This window comes from Sinocyclocheilus anshuiensis, unplaced genomic scaffold (assembly GCF_001515605.1).
Source record: "Sinocyclocheilus anshuiensis isolate Anshui unplaced genomic scaffold, SAMN03320099.WGS_v1.1 scaffold222, whole genome shotgun sequence".
NCBI lineage: Eukaryota > Metazoa > Chordata > Actinopteri > Cypriniformes > Cyprinidae > Sinocyclocheilus > Sinocyclocheilus anshuiensis.
In genome coordinates this window covers 711934-728969 of record NW_015542408.1, presented here as the reverse complement: position 1 = coordinate 728969, position 17036 = coordinate 711934, and the positions used below count along the sequence as shown (strand labels likewise).

The window sequence follows — 17036 nt, the reverse complement described above, 5'->3', positions numbered from 1 at the left end:
GCATGCCAATGTGCATTGGCTCATTTAGTTTACACTCGAAGTAGATTGGTCTCTCTAAGCGAGATCCCAATTTCGTCGGTCATCCGACGTGACGTCTCCGTTCCCTCCTTCAGGGAACGAGGGTTACCATACGTAACCGAGACGTTCTTTGGTGCTGGCTTGGGTTTTGTGTTATGAATAATCATCATACATTGAAAACAACAGTGTATACACAGGATGATTTCATAGCCATATCTTTCTTTACAGAGGCTGGTTTAATTTTTTCCTTGATGACTTCAGCCTCTATAATAATCATATTGCAAATATGTTTAGAGAAAGAATTACATTCTGATAACTACAATGAAAATTGAATACATAAAGTAAATCAAACCTTTCTTCCCAGGGGTCCGTTTAGCTTTCTCTTTAGTAACTTCAGGCTCTACAAAGCAAAACAGAGCAATTTTAAATAATGCAGTTAAATGCACATATTTAATCTAATGTTAACAAGCACAATAAATCACTTTATTTAATTTTTGTTTTTATTTGATTGACCAATGTCTCAAAAAAGAATTGCGAGAAGACATCTCAGCTTTTTTGGGTTTTGGTTCGGAATCGGGAGCCTTTTCTATTGCAACTTCAGGCTCTATAAAGTGTTTAAAATTAATCTGATATAATTCATGTGATTCATCATACAGCAGAGTATCAGCATATGCTGGAGGATTTCATTTATATTCATGCACCTTTCTTTACAGGAGCTGGCTGAACTTTCTCCTTGATGACTTCAGCCTCTGAAATGGCAATATTTTAAGAATATTTAGAGATAGTTAATGTCTTTTTCGCATTATCGTAAAATGTGTTTATTAGCTTTATCTTTACCACAAAGTGAAACCACTTCTGAAGCTAAGATAATAGTATAATACCTTTCTTCTCAGGGGCTGGTTTAGCTTTCTCCTTAACGATTACAGCCTCTGAAATGATGATAATGCAAAACATTTTAGAGGAATCCAAAGACATCCTTTTGTGTAATTAAAAATTTTGCTTAGAGGAAATGTTTAAATATTAACATAGTAAATCAAACCTTTCTTCTCAGGGGCTGGCTTAGCTTTCTCTTTGATGACGTCAGCCTCTAAAATATTAAGAAAAAACAACTCTCATTCTCAAACAACAATCTATTTTGCTTTAAAAAACTAAAGCTGTTCTTATAAATAAATAATGTGTTTAATACTGTATGTTTATGTAATAGAAGCATACTTAAAGCAGAAACACCTTTCTTTAGAGGAACTGGTTTAAAAAAAAAATAGTAAGAGAAACCAAAACATCAGTGTTATATTAAAATATAACTAAAAATATTAACTCCATATACCTTTCTTCTTAGGGGCTGGTTTAGCTTTCTCCTTGATGACTTCAGCCTCTGAAATAGCAACGATATACAATATTTAGAAGTTTTAATATTTTAATAGTAATAGCTTGTGTAAAATGTTTCTTAACAATAAATTAAACCTTTCTTCTCAGGGGCTGGTTTGGCTTTTTCTTTGATAACTTCAGTTTCTGAAATTGTGAAAATAGAAAACATTAATTAAAACAACTGACATGAAACTTGTTCCGTGAGAAAATCATTTTAATGTGATGAACAAAAGCATTTCACATCCATACCTTTCTTTACAGGAGCTGGTTTTGCTTTCTCCTTGACTTCAGCCTCTGAAATGGCAATGTGGTGATTGCTGAAGTTTTTTTTTTTATATTATCTTTAAAACCACTGAGATAAAATATCAACGAACTCACCTTTTTTCTCAAGAGCTGGTTTAACTTTTTCCTTAATGCCTTCAGGCTCTAAAATCATCATAATGTTTAATCATACATGTTGTTACAGAAAATGGTCATTTAATTCTTAATACAGCAAATCAAACCTTTCTTCTCAGGAGCTGGTTTAACTTTCTCTTTGATGACTTCAGCCTCTAAAATATATATATATAAAATAATAATAATAAATGAATAATATAGACAAATGCAAATTATTAGCATTATCTTACAAAAGGCCAGTGGAAAAACTGTTTATTTACCCTTCTTTGGCACAGGTTTGGGTTTTTCTTTGGTTATTTCAGGTTCTGCTGCAAAAAAAAAGTGTTTAACTTGCAGATGTAGAGATCTCAATCAATAAGGTGCTGCATTACATAATTAGTAAAAGGGATTTTGAATCGACAGGTAAACTAGATATGTACCTTTCTTTTCAGAAACTGGTTTTTCCTTTTCCTTTGGAACCTCAACTGAAACGACATCACAAGGTTAATTGATATTAGCTTCTAGAAAAACCTTATATGAAAATATGCATATGAGGTATTTTTTCAAAACTGCAAATTTTATAATATAAACAGTAAATATAGCATAATAACACCTTTCTCTGTGGGTTTCGGTTTTGGTTCAGGTGCCTTTTTAATTGCAACTTCAGGCTCTATGAGACAATAACATGTTATGTGATGAATGATCATCATACAGCTGAAATCTAAAGTATATGATTGTTTCATTCATATTCATACCTTTTTTTACAGGAGCTACTTTCTCCTTAATGACTTCAGCCTCTATAAAAAAAATGTAGTAGAGTAATTGTAAATAGGCAATTTGAAATGTGATTAGCTTGGGTAAAATGTCAATCTGAGGAAACGGAAGCATACATGAAATGGATAATAAAAATATAAAAAGTTTCAATAATGGTAACTCAAACCTTTCTTCTCAGGGGCTGGTTTTACTTTCTCTTTGATGACTTCAGCTTCTAAAATGAAGTTTATATGAATATTTTAAAGCATTAGCATTGTCTTAAAACATTATACTTAGATACCTTTCTTTGGAGCTGGCTTTGGTTTTTCTTTGATTATTTCAGGTGCTGGAAAGCACAGCAGTAAAGAACAGTCAGTATTGTCTTTTTTACATTAGCAGATGTGTTATTTAATCAATGATACAGTGTCACATAATAAATTAAAGTGATTTTTTTATTTAAGGCTAACTGAATATATATACCTTTCTTTTCTGGGACTGGCTTTGCCTTTTCCTTTGGAACCTCAGCTGTAAGGGGTTACAAGGATAAGTTGGAAAACTTCTGTATGATATCTGTATGAGATTCAGTCTAATCTAGTATTCATTGCTGTAAATGTTGATAAAGCATATACTGTATCGACCTTTCTTTGGAGGTGCTGGTTTCTCTTTGATAACTTCAGGCTCTATAAAACAGATGAATAATTTACTCAACAATGTCAAGCAACTTGAACTGGTAGGATAAAGTATCTCTCTATAGAACAATTAAACTTTTGAGTGCTGATGAAATGTAAAATATTCAGTAAATGTTTTTAAAGGTTCAGGCACTAACCTATTTTGGGTTTTGGTTCAGGTGTCTTTTCTTTAGCAAATTCAGGCTCTGTAAAGTAGTTTTAATGCAAAAAAAAAAAAAGTAGAAAAATATTACAGTAGAAAACAACAGCATATACAGGATGATTTCATTGACATCCATACCTTTCTTTACAGGAGCCGGTTTAACTTTCTCCTTGATGACCTCTGAAATGGCAGTGATGTGAAAATATTTAGAGATTGTAAAAGGTTTTCTAGATTTTTTATTGATATTTAACAATAATGGCTAATAATGGTAACTCAAACCTCTCTTCTCATGGGCTGGTTTAACATCTTTGATGACTTCAGCCTCTGAAATGATAAAAAAGAGGAAACAAAATGGCTTTTTAGCATAAATGTTCTTTAATTTTTGGGGGGAAATGTTAATGTGACTCCTAATTTCGCTTAACAACAATACCTTTCTTTACAGGAGCTGGTTTAGCTTCCTCCTTGACAACTTTAGCCTCTGAAATGTCAACGACGAGTAAATATTTTGATACTATAAATTATTTTCTTTAGCATCATTTTTAAAATGTGTTTGTAGAATATGTGATTTCTGCGTGATGACTTCAGCCTATGTTTTGTGAAACCATACTACGTATACAGAATAACCGTTTTATAAAAGCAATAAGCACCGTGAAGCCGTGGATTACAGTGAATTTATAACAGCTAAGCGTTAACGCCCCTTAGCTGTTATAAATTCACTGTAAACCACATCTTCTTGGGGATTATTGCTTTATTAGTCTTGCCTGGTAGTAAATTTTGCAAACATTTACTGCATATACTGCATCCTTATGTGATACCTTTCTTTGCAGGTTCTGGTTTGGCTTTCTCTTTGGTAACTTCAGGTTCTACAAATAGAATGATATTTCAGTTTTAAAACAGTTCAGCAAAGACATGCCTTTATAGCAGCTTCAGTCTCTGAAACTATGCTTAGAAAAACTGATTTTGTAATTTTGCCATACAAACTGTTAAATTGTTAACATATTCTAATTGATTTCTAATTGTTTTTAATATATTAACATTGAATAAATTATTATTTCAAATATTATTAAAATCATTCTCCCAGATTTCCAGGTTCGGTTTAACATTTGCTTTTCCTTTTTAATGTTGTATAGCAATTATACTGTAATCACAGACTTATCCATACCTTTCTTCACAGCGACAGGTTTAAGTTTGTCCTTGGCAACTTTTGCCTCTGAAATATATAATATTATACAGAATATATTTTTACACAACAAAAGAAAAAACAATGCACAAAACACTGAACCACTTAAAAAACATGATAAACTATTTAGACAATTAACCTTTTTTGGTAGGTTCAGGTTTTGCTTTTTCTTTTGGAACTTCAGGTTCTGTGAAAAATGGAAAATCAACAACATATTCAGTGGAGTGTTTCATGCGCTCATATTCAGATAAAACAAATAATTAAAGATCCCCTCTTTGTCTTGATATAAACAGGTAAGGTTTTAACTTGTTACTGGCCAGAAATAAACACTTGTTAAGTAATATAAATACCTTTCTTTACATAAGCAGGTTTGGGCTTTTCTTTTACAGCTTCTAAAAGAATAAAAAGTTTAACATCAACATTTATTTCCAAATTACATGAACACAAGATTAGTACCTTGTGCATCTTTTCACATTTGAAAATTATTACCTTTCTTTGGAGGTTTCTCCTTTTCTTTAATAATTTCAGGTTCTAAAAATCAAGTCAAACTGCTTGGTAAAATATTTATGTAGATCTAATGTACATGCTTAAGTAATGTAAAATATTCAGAAAGTTTTCTTATCAAACAAACCTGCACCTTATTATCCTGCATTTACAGGATTATATTTCAGAAAATCAATCTTGTGAAATTAATTAAACTATCAGGATCTTTTACTATTACCCTCTCAAATACAGAGCATGAGCACTTTACCTTTTTTAACTGGTGCTGGTTTAGCCTTCTCATCAACAGCTTCAGCCTCTGTGCAAGATCCAATCATTTTTCTGTATGTAATAACCATTTTAAGGTATGCATGTTGAAATATAAAAACAAGTGCAATCATTTTACCTTTCTTTGAAGGTTCTGGCTTGGCTTTTTCTTTGGAAACCTCAGGCTCTGTACATTAGTGGATGTAAGCAGTTAGCATCATTAACATTGCAAAAATATGTCCAATAAAATCAATCTGTACCTTTCTTAACTGGGGCTGGTTTCACTTTCTCCTTAGTAGCTTCAGTATCTGAAATGATCATAACTGCATGCATTAGAAAGTGAAGTAATGAATAACGACTAGTTAAAATGTTAATACTTGAAAATAGTTTTTTTTTCAACCTTTCTTTGAAGGTACTGGTTTGACTTTCTCTTCTGCAACTGCAGGCTCTACAATTCAAGGAAAAGTAGAAAGTTTAAGATTGGAACAATGCACTCATCGATAAATTTAAGAAAGGAAAATTACTAATTACCTTTTTTAACAGGAGCAGTTGTTGGCTTCCCTTCTGAAAAAGATGGAGGTACATATTCAATAAATTATATATAAGACTGACAAAAAATTGATCAAGGCCACATATGTCCATATTACCTTTCTTGGCAGTTGGTGGTTTTTCTTTCTCCTTAGAAACATCAGGCTCTGAAAATGAGACAGCAGGCTCAGCTAATGTCATGCATAAAAATAGCTTTTAAATGAATTTCTGTTACTTTAAGCGCATCCTACCTTTCTTCAAAAGGGCCGGTTTAATTTTGTCCTTGGGAGCTTTAGCCTCTGAATAAATAAGAAAAGAGCAAAGCATTTCAACTTGCTGATTTCAATTTTTCCTCTGAGGCTCTTTAACTGACTACGTGGATATGGGCAGTTAAATCTGTGAAAATATTTTCCAATAAAATAAAATTATTCTAACATTAAATACGTAATTTAGAGTTCAAAATGTGATACCTTTCTTTACTGGAACAGCTTTCTCTTTCTCTTTGGGGGCTTCGGCTAAAAGTATGGAATCACATTATTTGTTTAGATTTGAATTTAGTAGATAAAAGGTTGCACCTTTCTTTTGTGGTGCTGGTTTTGCTTTGTCTTCAACTTTTTTTTCTTTACATAAACAGTAACAGGTCATCACAAAAGACATGATATTTCCATTTGAATCTATATACTGTATGTAAGAGCAAGGCTGTAAAAACAATGTCAAACAACACATTATACAATGAAAAAATGATTATTAATATAAGTTTAATAACAGGAGTCATATCTTTCTTCACAGGGACAGGTTTTTCTTTCTCTTCAGCTGCTAAAATGCATCAATATGTTATTGTTACTGGTTTCTTCAAACTTCAATGCTAGCTAAAATAGTAGATAATACCATACCATAGAATAAGAGCAAGAATTAAATGCATGAAAATTTGATTTATAGTTCAGGTTTTGGAATCTCAAAATTGCCTTCTCTTTTTACCTTTCTTTGAGGGCTCCGGTTTGGCCTTCTCTTTGGGAACCTCAGGCTCTGTAATTTCATCAACACCAGCAGTTTATGACACAAAGAAAAACACTGCATTTTGTTTAGAATGGCATTGATTGTCTGTGGAATGTCTTACCCTTCTTTACAGGAGCAAGTTTTGCTTTTTCGACAGCGACTTCAGCTTCTACAAGTAAATATAATTACTATACATAAGCAAAGATACATTCAGCATTTTTTTTTACCTCAAAAACAAATGTAAACAGCACACAATTACCTTTTTTAACAGGTGCTGGTGGTTTATCCTTGGCTTCAGCTTTTGAAATAATAAAAAAATTGATGTACTTTCAATGCATATTTAGTAAACATTTTTTTTAAGGTCAGGGGTTAAAATCTTAAATATAGTAACTCTTTTTGCTTTAACAGTTTTGTTTTTGCAGCTTCAGGTTGCAGTAATACATGGCATACATTACATCATACAATAAAACTGATTAGAAAATACTTAAGGAGAAACAGGAAAAAAAACATACCTTTCTTCACAGGTTTAGCTTTTTCCTTGGGAGCTTCAGCTGTAATATGAAATAAGAAGACGTAAAACGTTTCAATGAATCTTCAGTTGTATTACAATAAAATTTTACTAGTTAAATATGTTGTTTGGTTTGCATCATCCATGTAGCCCATATGGATTTTAAAACTGAATAAGCATGTGTAAGGTGAGGAAAGTTACAGTGTGATCATCAACCCCAAAGTTATTGAGAAAGGGATCTCTAACCCTTAAAGGACACATATTTCAGCCATAATATGTTTACAGATGAACATGCAAGCTTTGTACCTTTCTTTGAAGGTGCAGGCTGGACCTTTTCTTTAATAACCTCAGGTTCTGTAAACATTTGAAACAAACTGTTCATATAATCTGTTAACTTACGCAAAGCTTCATAAATAGTAATACATACAATACAAAGTACCTTTCTTTACTGGCTTAGCTTTTTTCTTGACAACCTCAGCAACTAAAAGACAAAATATGTTATCTCTGATACAAACACAACTTTGTATGATAAACTTGATTTTTATTTTAACAGCACAAGCATACCCTTTTCTTTTGGAGCTGGTTTTGCCTTTTCTTTGATAACATCAGCTTTTTCTAAAAAAAAAAACAAAAAAAAGTGAATACTTCAGACAGGAAAGTAACTTTCTTTGCAGGATGTGATTTATTTCTAAACGAAATAAAGCATCTAAAATGGGAGCATCGGCATGAGAGACTTTAAATATGCATTATGATACCTTTCTTTGAACGAGCTGGTTTGGCCTTTTCTTTTGTAACTTCGGGCTCTGCAAATGAGTGGAGAAAAATTGACAATATAAAAAGTCTTTACAGTGAAATTTGATTTCTAACTAAGAAGAGCCAGAGCCCCGGCCCCCATCATGTGCTACAAATCATTATATCTGCACTGTTGTTTACTTCACTGGTTTGCACTCTATCTGCCATGTGCCGTGTGCTGCTTTATATATTTTTTTACATTTTACCTTATTTGTATATTTGTATAGTTGTATTTTATATTTAATCTGTATCTATCTGTATTTATGTTCTACTGATAGTGTTCTCAGTAATGTGTGCTCAGTAAAGCAAGAACACACAACACAATACCTTTCTTAGATGGTGCTGGTTTGATCTCTTTTTTGGCCACTTCAGCTTCTGAAAAATAAGCATTACATTTATTTCCTGTTAATTCAGAATTGACCAAACGGAACATCAATTATCACACAAGATACATACCTTTCTTTACAGGTACTGCTTTGATTTTGTCCTTGGCCATCTCAACATCTATGACACAATAGAAACAATAGTTGGCGGTGAGCTGGCTGTTATAGACATGCATAAAATACATCATTTTGTTTCACAATTTTGGCTTCTGTGCGATATATTAAATTTAGGAATGTTTGTGGACTTTGTGGGAAATTTTATTTCCAAAAAACAACAACAACATTGAAATATATTGTCCATGAACAGGATGTGTTGAATACCTTTCTTTGCTGGTTTAACCTTTTTCTCAGGTCCTGCGCATACGAAATTATATACATTAGAATTTTGTAATATTACATTTTGTATTGAGTTTTTTTAGACAGCTTTGTAAAAATGCATGATCATGTGAGAGTCCATATAAAAACTGCTGTAGCATTATTTTCTATTACAAAAAATAAAATAAAATAAAATATAAAAATAAACATTATAATGGACTAAAGCTGAAATATATAGTGTTTCAATTAAAAACTGTAAATTAACCCTCAGACAGTGTAATGAGCAAGCAAAGCTTTATTTATCTATTTTTGCCGTTAGTGCATCATGTACCAGATTTCTTCTTTTTTAGAGGAGGTTCCTCATCCACTTTAGTCACCTTGACCTTTTTGTCAGGTTTTTTCTTGGTGTCCTTGTCTAGAACACATTTCACATACACATATATTATCTATTGAAACAGAGGTGTGGGGTTTTACATGTAATCTATAAGCAACTGTAGGTCTGTAGCAGTGGGCTGAACGTAGCCTTCAACCTTCATCGTGAAGAACAGAGCAATCTACAATCTAAATGTGGATGTTGAGCTTTTCACAAAAGAGAAATTAGATATCCTATACATTAAGTAGATAAGTTCAGTATGCTTTATCAGTCTTACTTGTTGGTTCTCGAGTCTTGTCCTCTTTGGATTTTTCTTTTCTTTTAGCCTTTTCTATCTCCTTTTTCTCATGTTCTTTTTTTTTCTTGACTTTTTCTACTGTTATGTTTATTTGTTGTAGTGTTATCTCTTCCTCTTCACCATCAGCCTTCTTCTCCCTCATATCTGGAAGAACAGAAAAGATAATGAGTCACAGTTCTATCAGTTTTCTCTTAAATTGCAGTTTTCATTCTGCACAAGCACTGTATTTTACGGTGTGCAAGCACTGAAGAAAACAACAAACCATTCACCTTGAATGATTTTGTATATCTCCTCTCTAGCTTTTTTCTCTTTGGCTTCTTTCACTTGTTCAAGAACTGAAATCATGAGTAAATGTTAAATGAAAGTTACAGGTTTTAACATCCACATCATTAATGAACAATGAGAATTAGAGCATGAATTAGTGCACTATAAGTGTGTTAATTTAACATTAATAGTACTTGTAAAGCAGCAAAGTGGTTTTCAGCCATGTCATTGTTAGATGGCAAACTACAATTAATAATGTATAATGGATAAATTAAATAATTAATTATCTTAATGGAATCATTCAATTAAGCAACATAAACAGCTTTGCAAATAATCACTGAAATTATTTACAAATCAGTGCAAAGAAGTATTTTGTATGGTTTTAATTTTTCCTAATGATTTGATTTGAGAAAGTAATTCTAAATTACACAAAAAAAGAGAAAAATACCCTATATATAACATTACATAAAAGCAAACACCATTTTTGTGGACTTTTCCTAAGAAAATAATATTGAACAAATATGCTAAAATTCTTACAGTGTGCAATGTGTAATTGATCAATAACATCAAATAGCTCTCTCTAGTTTTATATATAGAAACTTGTACAGCAGCAGAGTCCTTTAGAGAATCCTCCAGCTGTGTTTTTGCTCCTCTTTTAAGAATCTTTCCAGAAGCAGAGGTGAAGTAGAAGCAACAGTGAATGAAACTTCATCTTCATCCATCAAGTTGTTCTTCTTCCAAGTCCAAATTGTAAGAGACGAGTGATAACCGTGTTCTTCAAAACTGATGCAATATCACCGTGATGTATAGATATAGGTTACCTATAGATATACAGCTTACAACTATGTTATGTTCTATAAACAAAGTTAATATGGAGTAACTGACATTTCAGATGCATTATGGCCACCTGAGTAGTTCATTTGTACTTGGCCAACAAGCAGTTTAGTTGTGACCCATAGAATTCAAACAAGGATTTAAACACTGCTTGGCCAATCAAATTATTGGTCTAGAACTATAGTATAGCTGGCGCTACTAATACATTGACAGTTATATTATATATAATGTTATTATAATGTTATTTATACAACAACAATTAATAAATATTTATTGTTTAATGTGGGATTATAAGGGGAATATGAAGGCATATTTTTAGGTAGTTAGCTATGTTAGGATCCTGCACAGTTACTTTTATTAAATTGTTAAATTAAACTAACAAAATAATAATAATGTCTTTATTTAGTGATCAATTTTCCGATGGTAAGTGAATTATAATTTGTTATTAAGGTCATCTATTGACATATTGGTTGCCATCTGTCAACTGAACTAACACTTTTCCCTATTTGTTAAGGATACAAAATTTTTCTATACCTTCATGAAGATGCTTGTGCGCTTCTTGGTCATCTGTTTCAGTGGAATGACTCTTTGGTGTTTTTCTCCCGCTCAGGCCTCTTTTTATGGCATCTTTCTTCCTGTCATTGTTATTGTTATTTTCATCATCTCTGTTTGTTAGATCCTGCTGGACAGGAGAAAGGACAAGCTCCTCTTCATCATCATGGTCATCTTCACCAGCAGTGGTTCCCAAGATAGTTTGATCTTTAGTCTCCTCTTTTAAAACCTCAACCTCATCTTCATCTAGATCATTCTCCAGGTTCTTTGTGCCCTTTTCAGCATCAGCAATTGCCACATCTTCCTTCTCCTCCTTGCCTTCCACTTTCATGTCATCCTTACCCAGGACTTCAAGATCATCAAGTTCTGTTGCTTCAGTCTTTTCCTTTACACAGATGGTATCTGGAGTAGCTTCAGCCAATTCAGGTGGCTGTTCATTTTCTAGTGACTCTTCGGCTGTTTCTTCAGTGCTGGTATCTTCATCTGTCTCAGGTTCTTCTTCCTCACCTAAGAAATCAGAAGTATCTTTAACTTTTTCAGGTTCTTCCTCCTCCTCTGTAACACTGGGATATTTCTGAAATTCATTTTCATCTGTATTGTCTAATTCAGTTTTGGTTGTAACATAGGAAGTACCTTCTGCTGTTTCAATTGCTGCTTCTTCAATTGTTTCAGTTGATTCTTTCTCCTCTATAACTACAGAGGTATCGTGATCTGAGGTATCATCAATGTCGATGACTTCTGGCATATCAGATGGTTCCTCTGTAACATCTGCAATATCTTCAACTGATTTAGTAACTTCTCCCTCTGTAACAATATCTGAGGTATAATCAGTGTCTTCTGTCACATCAGAGGTTATCATAGTTGACTCGTCCTCTACGGAGTCAAAGATATCATCAGCCTTTTCAGTTGCTAATTCCTCATCTATGACTTCTGGAATGTCATATGTTTCCTCCTCTGTAACATCTGGAATATCTTCAGCTGTTTCAGTAACTACTTCCTCCTCTGTAACAGCATCAATGTCTTCGGTCACATCAGAGGTCTTTTCAGCTGATTCGTCCTCTTTAAAATCAGAGATATCTTCAAACTTTTCTGTTGCTATTTCCTCATCTAATACTTCTGGAATATCAGATGTTTCCTCCACTGTAACATCTACATCTTCAACTGTTTCAGTAACTTCTTCTTCCTCTGTAACAACATCTGAGGTATCGTCAATGTTTTTCATATCTGTAGCATCAGATTCAGTAATTTCAGTTGATTTGTCCTCTGCAAAATCTGATATATCTTCAACCTTTTCAGTCACTGTTTCCTCATCTGTGACTTCTGGTATATCAGAGGTTTCCTCCACTGTAACATCTACATCTTCAACTGTTTCAGTAACTTCTTCTTCTTCTGTAACGACATCTGAGGTATCGTCAACATTTTTCTTATCTGTAGCATCAGATGTCGTTTCAGTTGATTTATCCTCTGCAAAATCTGAGATATCTTCAAACTTTTCAGTTGCTTTTGCCTCACCTATGACTTCTGCCATATCAGAAAGTTCCTCCTCTGTAACATCCAAAATATCTCCAACTGTTTCAGTAACTTCATCATCTGCTGTTACAACATCTGAGGTATCATCCATGTCCTTCACATATGTAGCATCAGAGGTCATATCAGTTGATTCGTCCTCTGCAAAATCAGAGATATCCTCAAACTTTTCAGGTTCTATTTCCCCATCTATGTCTTCTTGCATAACAGAAGGTTCCTCCTCTGTAACATCTGCAATATCTTCAACTGTTCCAGCAGTTTTATCCTCCTCCATGACATCGGAGGCAGCCTCATCGTCTTCAACTGTGACATCAGAGCTGTCCCAAGCCGTTTCAACCCTCCCTTCCTCCGTTGTAACGTCCACAATATCTTGAGCTTTTTCAGTTGTATCTTCAGCAGCTTCTACCTCACCGCGTTCCTCCTCAACCTCTTTTATTTCCTGTTTAGTACTGTCTGTGGATCTCACAGCAATGTAGGCAGCATAGGCAGGGTCCTGTGTTTTGCCTAGTATTTCTGCAACTGTTTCATGAAGTCATTTTTCATTTCAGGTTTATGACAGAACTAAGCTCATTTTACAGATAAAAACACATTTACCAGTTTATGTGCGAGACACGAGTTTGTTCAGATTGGAAACACATAATTACATCACATTGATGACTTTAACAGTATGCACATGTTACGCCCTGACAAAAAACTTCAGTTGAACCATTTTTAGCAGTTTCATCAAAACCCAAGATTATATTTTGTTATTCTGAAACGTTGAGACCGTTTGTGTAAATTTATGCAATTTTATCCAAAGTGACTTGCACTGCATTCAAGGTATACATTTTATCAGTTCAGGAATGACCTTGCTAGCACAATTCTCTACTGTTTGAAGATTTTTAAATAAACACTTTATGCATCAGGACTGCAGCGACTTGAAATGAAACCCTCTATTTCTTTCCACAACCTCAGCTTAAAATCTCAGGGCATTAATATTGTGACATTCACAATATTCTTGCAACATGTGCCATAACTGTGGTAAGAATTCCTACATGCTGTGTGTTTGTGAAGAATATCAACTGACAAATGTATCAGAGAAGGTTAGACATTGCACTACACCGCAAGAAGGAGACAGGAAAACAAACAGCAAGAAATGCATTTGACAAACTTTTTATTTTTGTATTTGGTAAATATGTTATGCACCTTCTTTTAAACCATTCTAGAGAAATTAAACACACACATTTTTACATAATGTGAAGAATCATGGGAGTACTGTGTGAGATAGAGAGTGCAGGACATTAAAATTAACACTATAGTACAGACAGAAAATATAAATGACAATCATCCCTTATGCAGTCATGCAGGTCCTTTTCATGCACCGTATTACATAACCTCTATCACTGTTTTCTAAATGTACTAATTACCAAATGGACTGAAACAGGGTAAGACACAACATAACTGTGCAATAGGCATGGGATGACAACGAAGCAGAAAACTATAATTTTAGTCAATTCAAGATCTTGCATTATAAATGCTTGAGGTTTGAGTACTAGTGTTAGTTTTGTGTTAATATAGAGCGTTTATGTAAATTAAATAATGTGCATTTACTAACCTTTTTCCATAGGGGGCAGAAATTCTCCTGGAGAAGATTTAGGAATATTGATAGATTAACATATAATACTATATCTTAACAGAGGTATTGAGTAGTGAATGAATGAATATTGACACACACCTTTACGTCTTATCACTTGCGGTGTGTCATCTGAAACAGAGAATGACACGGATAGTTAAAAAAATAACTATTTTAATATACAAGCATACATTTGTGATATACTTGATAGGATGAATACCTTTGTCTTCCATGAGCATGTTTGAGAGATAAGCCAAGAACATATCCCTCCTGTCATCAAACTCCTCAACAGTGTCTGTGACAACTTTCATGGGATCAAAGCTAAGGTCAGGAATACCACCTGGGAAAAATGAAATAACAGAACGCAACTGAATACTCTTACAAATCAAATATTGAATACAAATGTAACACAATGTTTTGAGCTGATAAATGAACAATACCTTCATCCGCTGCAAACAGACTGGATAGGTAATTAGAAACGGTGGTCTTTACTTCTGCGGCCTCCTCTACAACTATTTCAGCCAGCTCCGCAGGATCAGTGCTCATTTTGGGAAACCAAGCTGAAATATTGACAAGGTGCATTTATTTGAGCTTTTTTGATATATATATACACTACCGTTCAAATGTTTGGGGTCAGTGCAATTTTTTTAACGTTTCTTAGGCTCACCAATGCCGCATTTATTTGAGTAAAAATGCAGTAACTTTGTGTGAATTATATCACTGAATGACTAAAATGATGCAAGAAATAAATACCTTCAAGGTTCCCGAATATGGTTGAAGAAATGGTCTTGATCCCACTTAAAATTTGCAGAGCTGCTTCACTGGCAATGTCTGCTGGATAGATGATTGCTACATCCAGGATATCTATGCAGCATGTAAAGCATTAAACAGAAGTCAGTGAGCAGCTAAAATCATGTTTTACTGACATGCTCGAATACGACTCATTTCTTTCTCATTTGGGAATTTCAAATGTTGATTGAAATATTTTCTTGAGTTGGAGCACATCATGAGTCTTTGATTGCCTGTCAGCCTGCAAAACAACAACAGCCAATTATTTCTGTAATGTAGGTACCTTCAAATAAGTGGAATAAGTAAGCCACTGGGAATCTAATCCAGTCAGTAACCTCATCCAATACAGTGCCACCAAGTTTCACTGTTTCAGTGATGCCTGTGTCCCCTGTTAAGTGTTAAAATAAGTCCAAAAAACAGACAATTATACAGGATCAATGCTTATTTTGGGAATCATTGAAAAGATGCATGCACCTATATAGATGAAATAGATTATGTGAGTGTATATATACAATGTTGGTGCTTTGCAGTACCTTCAATGCCCCCAAACATGGTGGAAATACACTGTATAACAGTCTTGATCCCACTTAAAATTTGCACAAGAGCTTCACTGACCATATCCACTGGAGCAACCACTATATCCAGAATGTCTGAAGCACAGAAAGCATTAAACAGGTATTAGTGCTAATGAGACTAATAATTTATTTTTACCATGTTCATGAGTTATTGTACATAATGAGTCTCTAATTGCATGTCAGCTCCCAGAACCACATCGACCAATTATTTCAGCATGATTAGTAAAGCAGGTACCTTCAAATAAGTGGAATACGTAGCTCACTGGGGATTTGATCCATTCTGTAGCCTCATCCAATACAGTGCCCCCATATTTCACTGTTTCAGTGATTCCTGAATCTCCTGGATGGAAAAACAACAATATAATGCAAATCAAAACTAAATAGTGTTTTAAACTGCTTATAAATGATTTTTAAATGCCATTAATGAACATATGTACATACCATCGGCACTAAATATTCCTGACAGATAAGACACAGATGAGTCAGCAGCTGAACTAATAGCTTCCACCGGATTAAATATTATTTCAGTGACGTGCTCTGTATTCCAAATAAAAGCAGAGAGAATTGCATACAAGTTATGTATGTCGACAAAATGTAATCAGGCTACTTCTCAAAGGACTGGCTTATTCAAAAATTAAAATTCTGTCTTAAAGGGGTCATATGATGCGATTTCAATTTTTCCTTTCTCTTTGGAGTGTTACAAGCTCTTGGTGCATAAAGAAGATCTGTAAAAGTTGCAAAGACTAAAGTCTCAAATCCAAAGAGATATTCTTTATAAAATTTAAGAGTCAACCACTCCTACCTAAAACGGCTCGTTCTAACACGCCCCCACATGTCTACGTCATGATGGGGGAAGATTTGCATAACACCGCCCAAATGTTCACGCAAAGAAAGAAGGCGTAACTTTTATTCTGTGTACTTTGTATTTCTTATTCCTATGCGCTGTGTTTCATTGTGAAAGCGAAACTACTGTGGTTGGCCTTCCAAAAGAGGACGATATCCGCTTCGTCATGCCTGGAGCTGATCCGTGCTGGTCGCTGAGGAAATACATCAACTTCACGCTGTCGATTGCCGGATTGGCTTTCTCCGTGGAGGAAGCGGAGTCCAGCCCGGGGTCGTCACATGTGGTTGCCACAAGCCCGCCGGATGCTCTTTCGTCGAATCCGCTGGCCCCGCCATTCTCAAGCCCGCCCGCCTCTGCTCACTCAAGCCGGCCTCCGCTCACTCTAGGCTGCGGCTCACTCTAGACCTCCGCTCACTCAAGGCCGTGGCGTGTGCCGCCTACAATGCCGGCTGTTCTGACTCACAGACTATAAGTAAGTTTTTTATATTTAAAGAATTTGCCACTGACGATTCAAACGCGAGTTTTTGGCAGTGTGGAGTAGCACTTGTTTGTCATTTCTCCGATCACAAATGCAGTC

The 17036-nt window shown here is 34.4% G+C and overlaps 1 protein-coding gene across 1 annotated transcript in view; it reads right to left on the bottom strand.

The window, feature by feature from the left end:
* LOC107693062 (titin-like) overlaps nt 1-17036 on the bottom strand; it is a 38833-nt gene that overhangs the window by 14139 nt on the left and 7658 nt on the right. Inside the window, exons 4-63 of the mRNA XM_016492309.1 lie at nt 16057-16152; nt 15851-15955; nt 15574-15690; nt 15324-15428; nt 15005-15115; nt 14692-14811; nt 14472-14591; nt 14354-14383; nt 14234-14260; nt 11095-13158; nt 9732-9797; nt 9442-9606; nt 9123-9206; nt 8798-8830; nt 8550-8597; nt 8421-8468; nt 8057-8104; nt 7866-7916; nt 7741-7782; nt 7608-7655; nt 7306-7344; nt 7053-7091; nt 6915-6962; nt 6776-6823; nt 6575-6613; nt 6268-6312; nt 6049-6096; nt 5917-5964; nt 5801-5833; nt 5670-5717; nt 5530-5577; nt 5409-5456; nt 5274-5321; nt 5012-5053; nt 4873-4914; nt 4662-4709; nt 4505-4552; nt 4158-4205; nt 3773-3820; nt 3622-3666; nt 3481-3522; nt 3338-3385; nt 3150-3191; nt 2992-3036; nt 2813-2857; nt 2699-2746; nt 2514-2555; nt 2372-2428; nt 2199-2243; nt 2040-2090; nt 1887-1934; nt 1762-1809; nt 1633-1677; nt 1480-1527; nt 1343-1390; nt 1231-1260; nt 1058-1105; nt 900-947; nt 720-767; nt 371-418 (exon numbers count right to left, since the gene is read on the bottom strand). Coding sequence (XP_016347795.1) covers nt 371-418; nt 720-767; nt 900-947; nt 1058-1105; nt 1231-1260; nt 1343-1390; nt 1480-1527; nt 1633-1677; nt 1762-1809; nt 1887-1934; nt 2040-2090; nt 2199-2243; nt 2372-2428; nt 2514-2555; nt 2699-2746; nt 2813-2857; nt 2992-3036; nt 3150-3191; nt 3338-3385; nt 3481-3522; nt 3622-3666; nt 3773-3820; nt 4158-4205; nt 4505-4552; nt 4662-4709; nt 4873-4914; nt 5012-5053; nt 5274-5321; nt 5409-5456; nt 5530-5577; nt 5670-5717; nt 5801-5833; nt 5917-5964; nt 6049-6096; nt 6268-6312; nt 6575-6613; nt 6776-6823; nt 6915-6962; nt 7053-7091; nt 7306-7344; nt 7608-7655; nt 7741-7782; nt 7866-7916; nt 8057-8104; nt 8421-8468; nt 8550-8597; nt 8798-8830; nt 9123-9206; nt 9442-9606; nt 9732-9797; nt 11095-13158; nt 14234-14260; nt 14354-14383; nt 14472-14591; nt 14692-14811; nt 15005-15115; nt 15324-15428; nt 15574-15690; nt 15851-15955; nt 16057-16152 — 5352 coding nt within the window. The remainder of the gene's footprint in view (nt 1-370; nt 419-719; nt 768-899; nt 948-1057; nt 1106-1230; nt 1261-1342; nt 1391-1479; nt 1528-1632; nt 1678-1761; nt 1810-1886; nt 1935-2039; nt 2091-2198; nt 2244-2371; nt 2429-2513; nt 2556-2698; nt 2747-2812; nt 2858-2991; nt 3037-3149; nt 3192-3337; nt 3386-3480; nt 3523-3621; nt 3667-3772; nt 3821-4157; nt 4206-4504; nt 4553-4661; nt 4710-4872; nt 4915-5011; nt 5054-5273; nt 5322-5408; nt 5457-5529; nt 5578-5669; nt 5718-5800; nt 5834-5916; nt 5965-6048; nt 6097-6267; nt 6313-6574; nt 6614-6775; nt 6824-6914; nt 6963-7052; nt 7092-7305; nt 7345-7607; nt 7656-7740; nt 7783-7865; nt 7917-8056; nt 8105-8420; nt 8469-8549; nt 8598-8797; nt 8831-9122; nt 9207-9441; nt 9607-9731; nt 9798-11094; nt 13159-14233; nt 14261-14353; nt 14384-14471; nt 14592-14691; nt 14812-15004; nt 15116-15323; nt 15429-15573; nt 15691-15850; nt 15956-16056; nt 16153-17036) is intronic.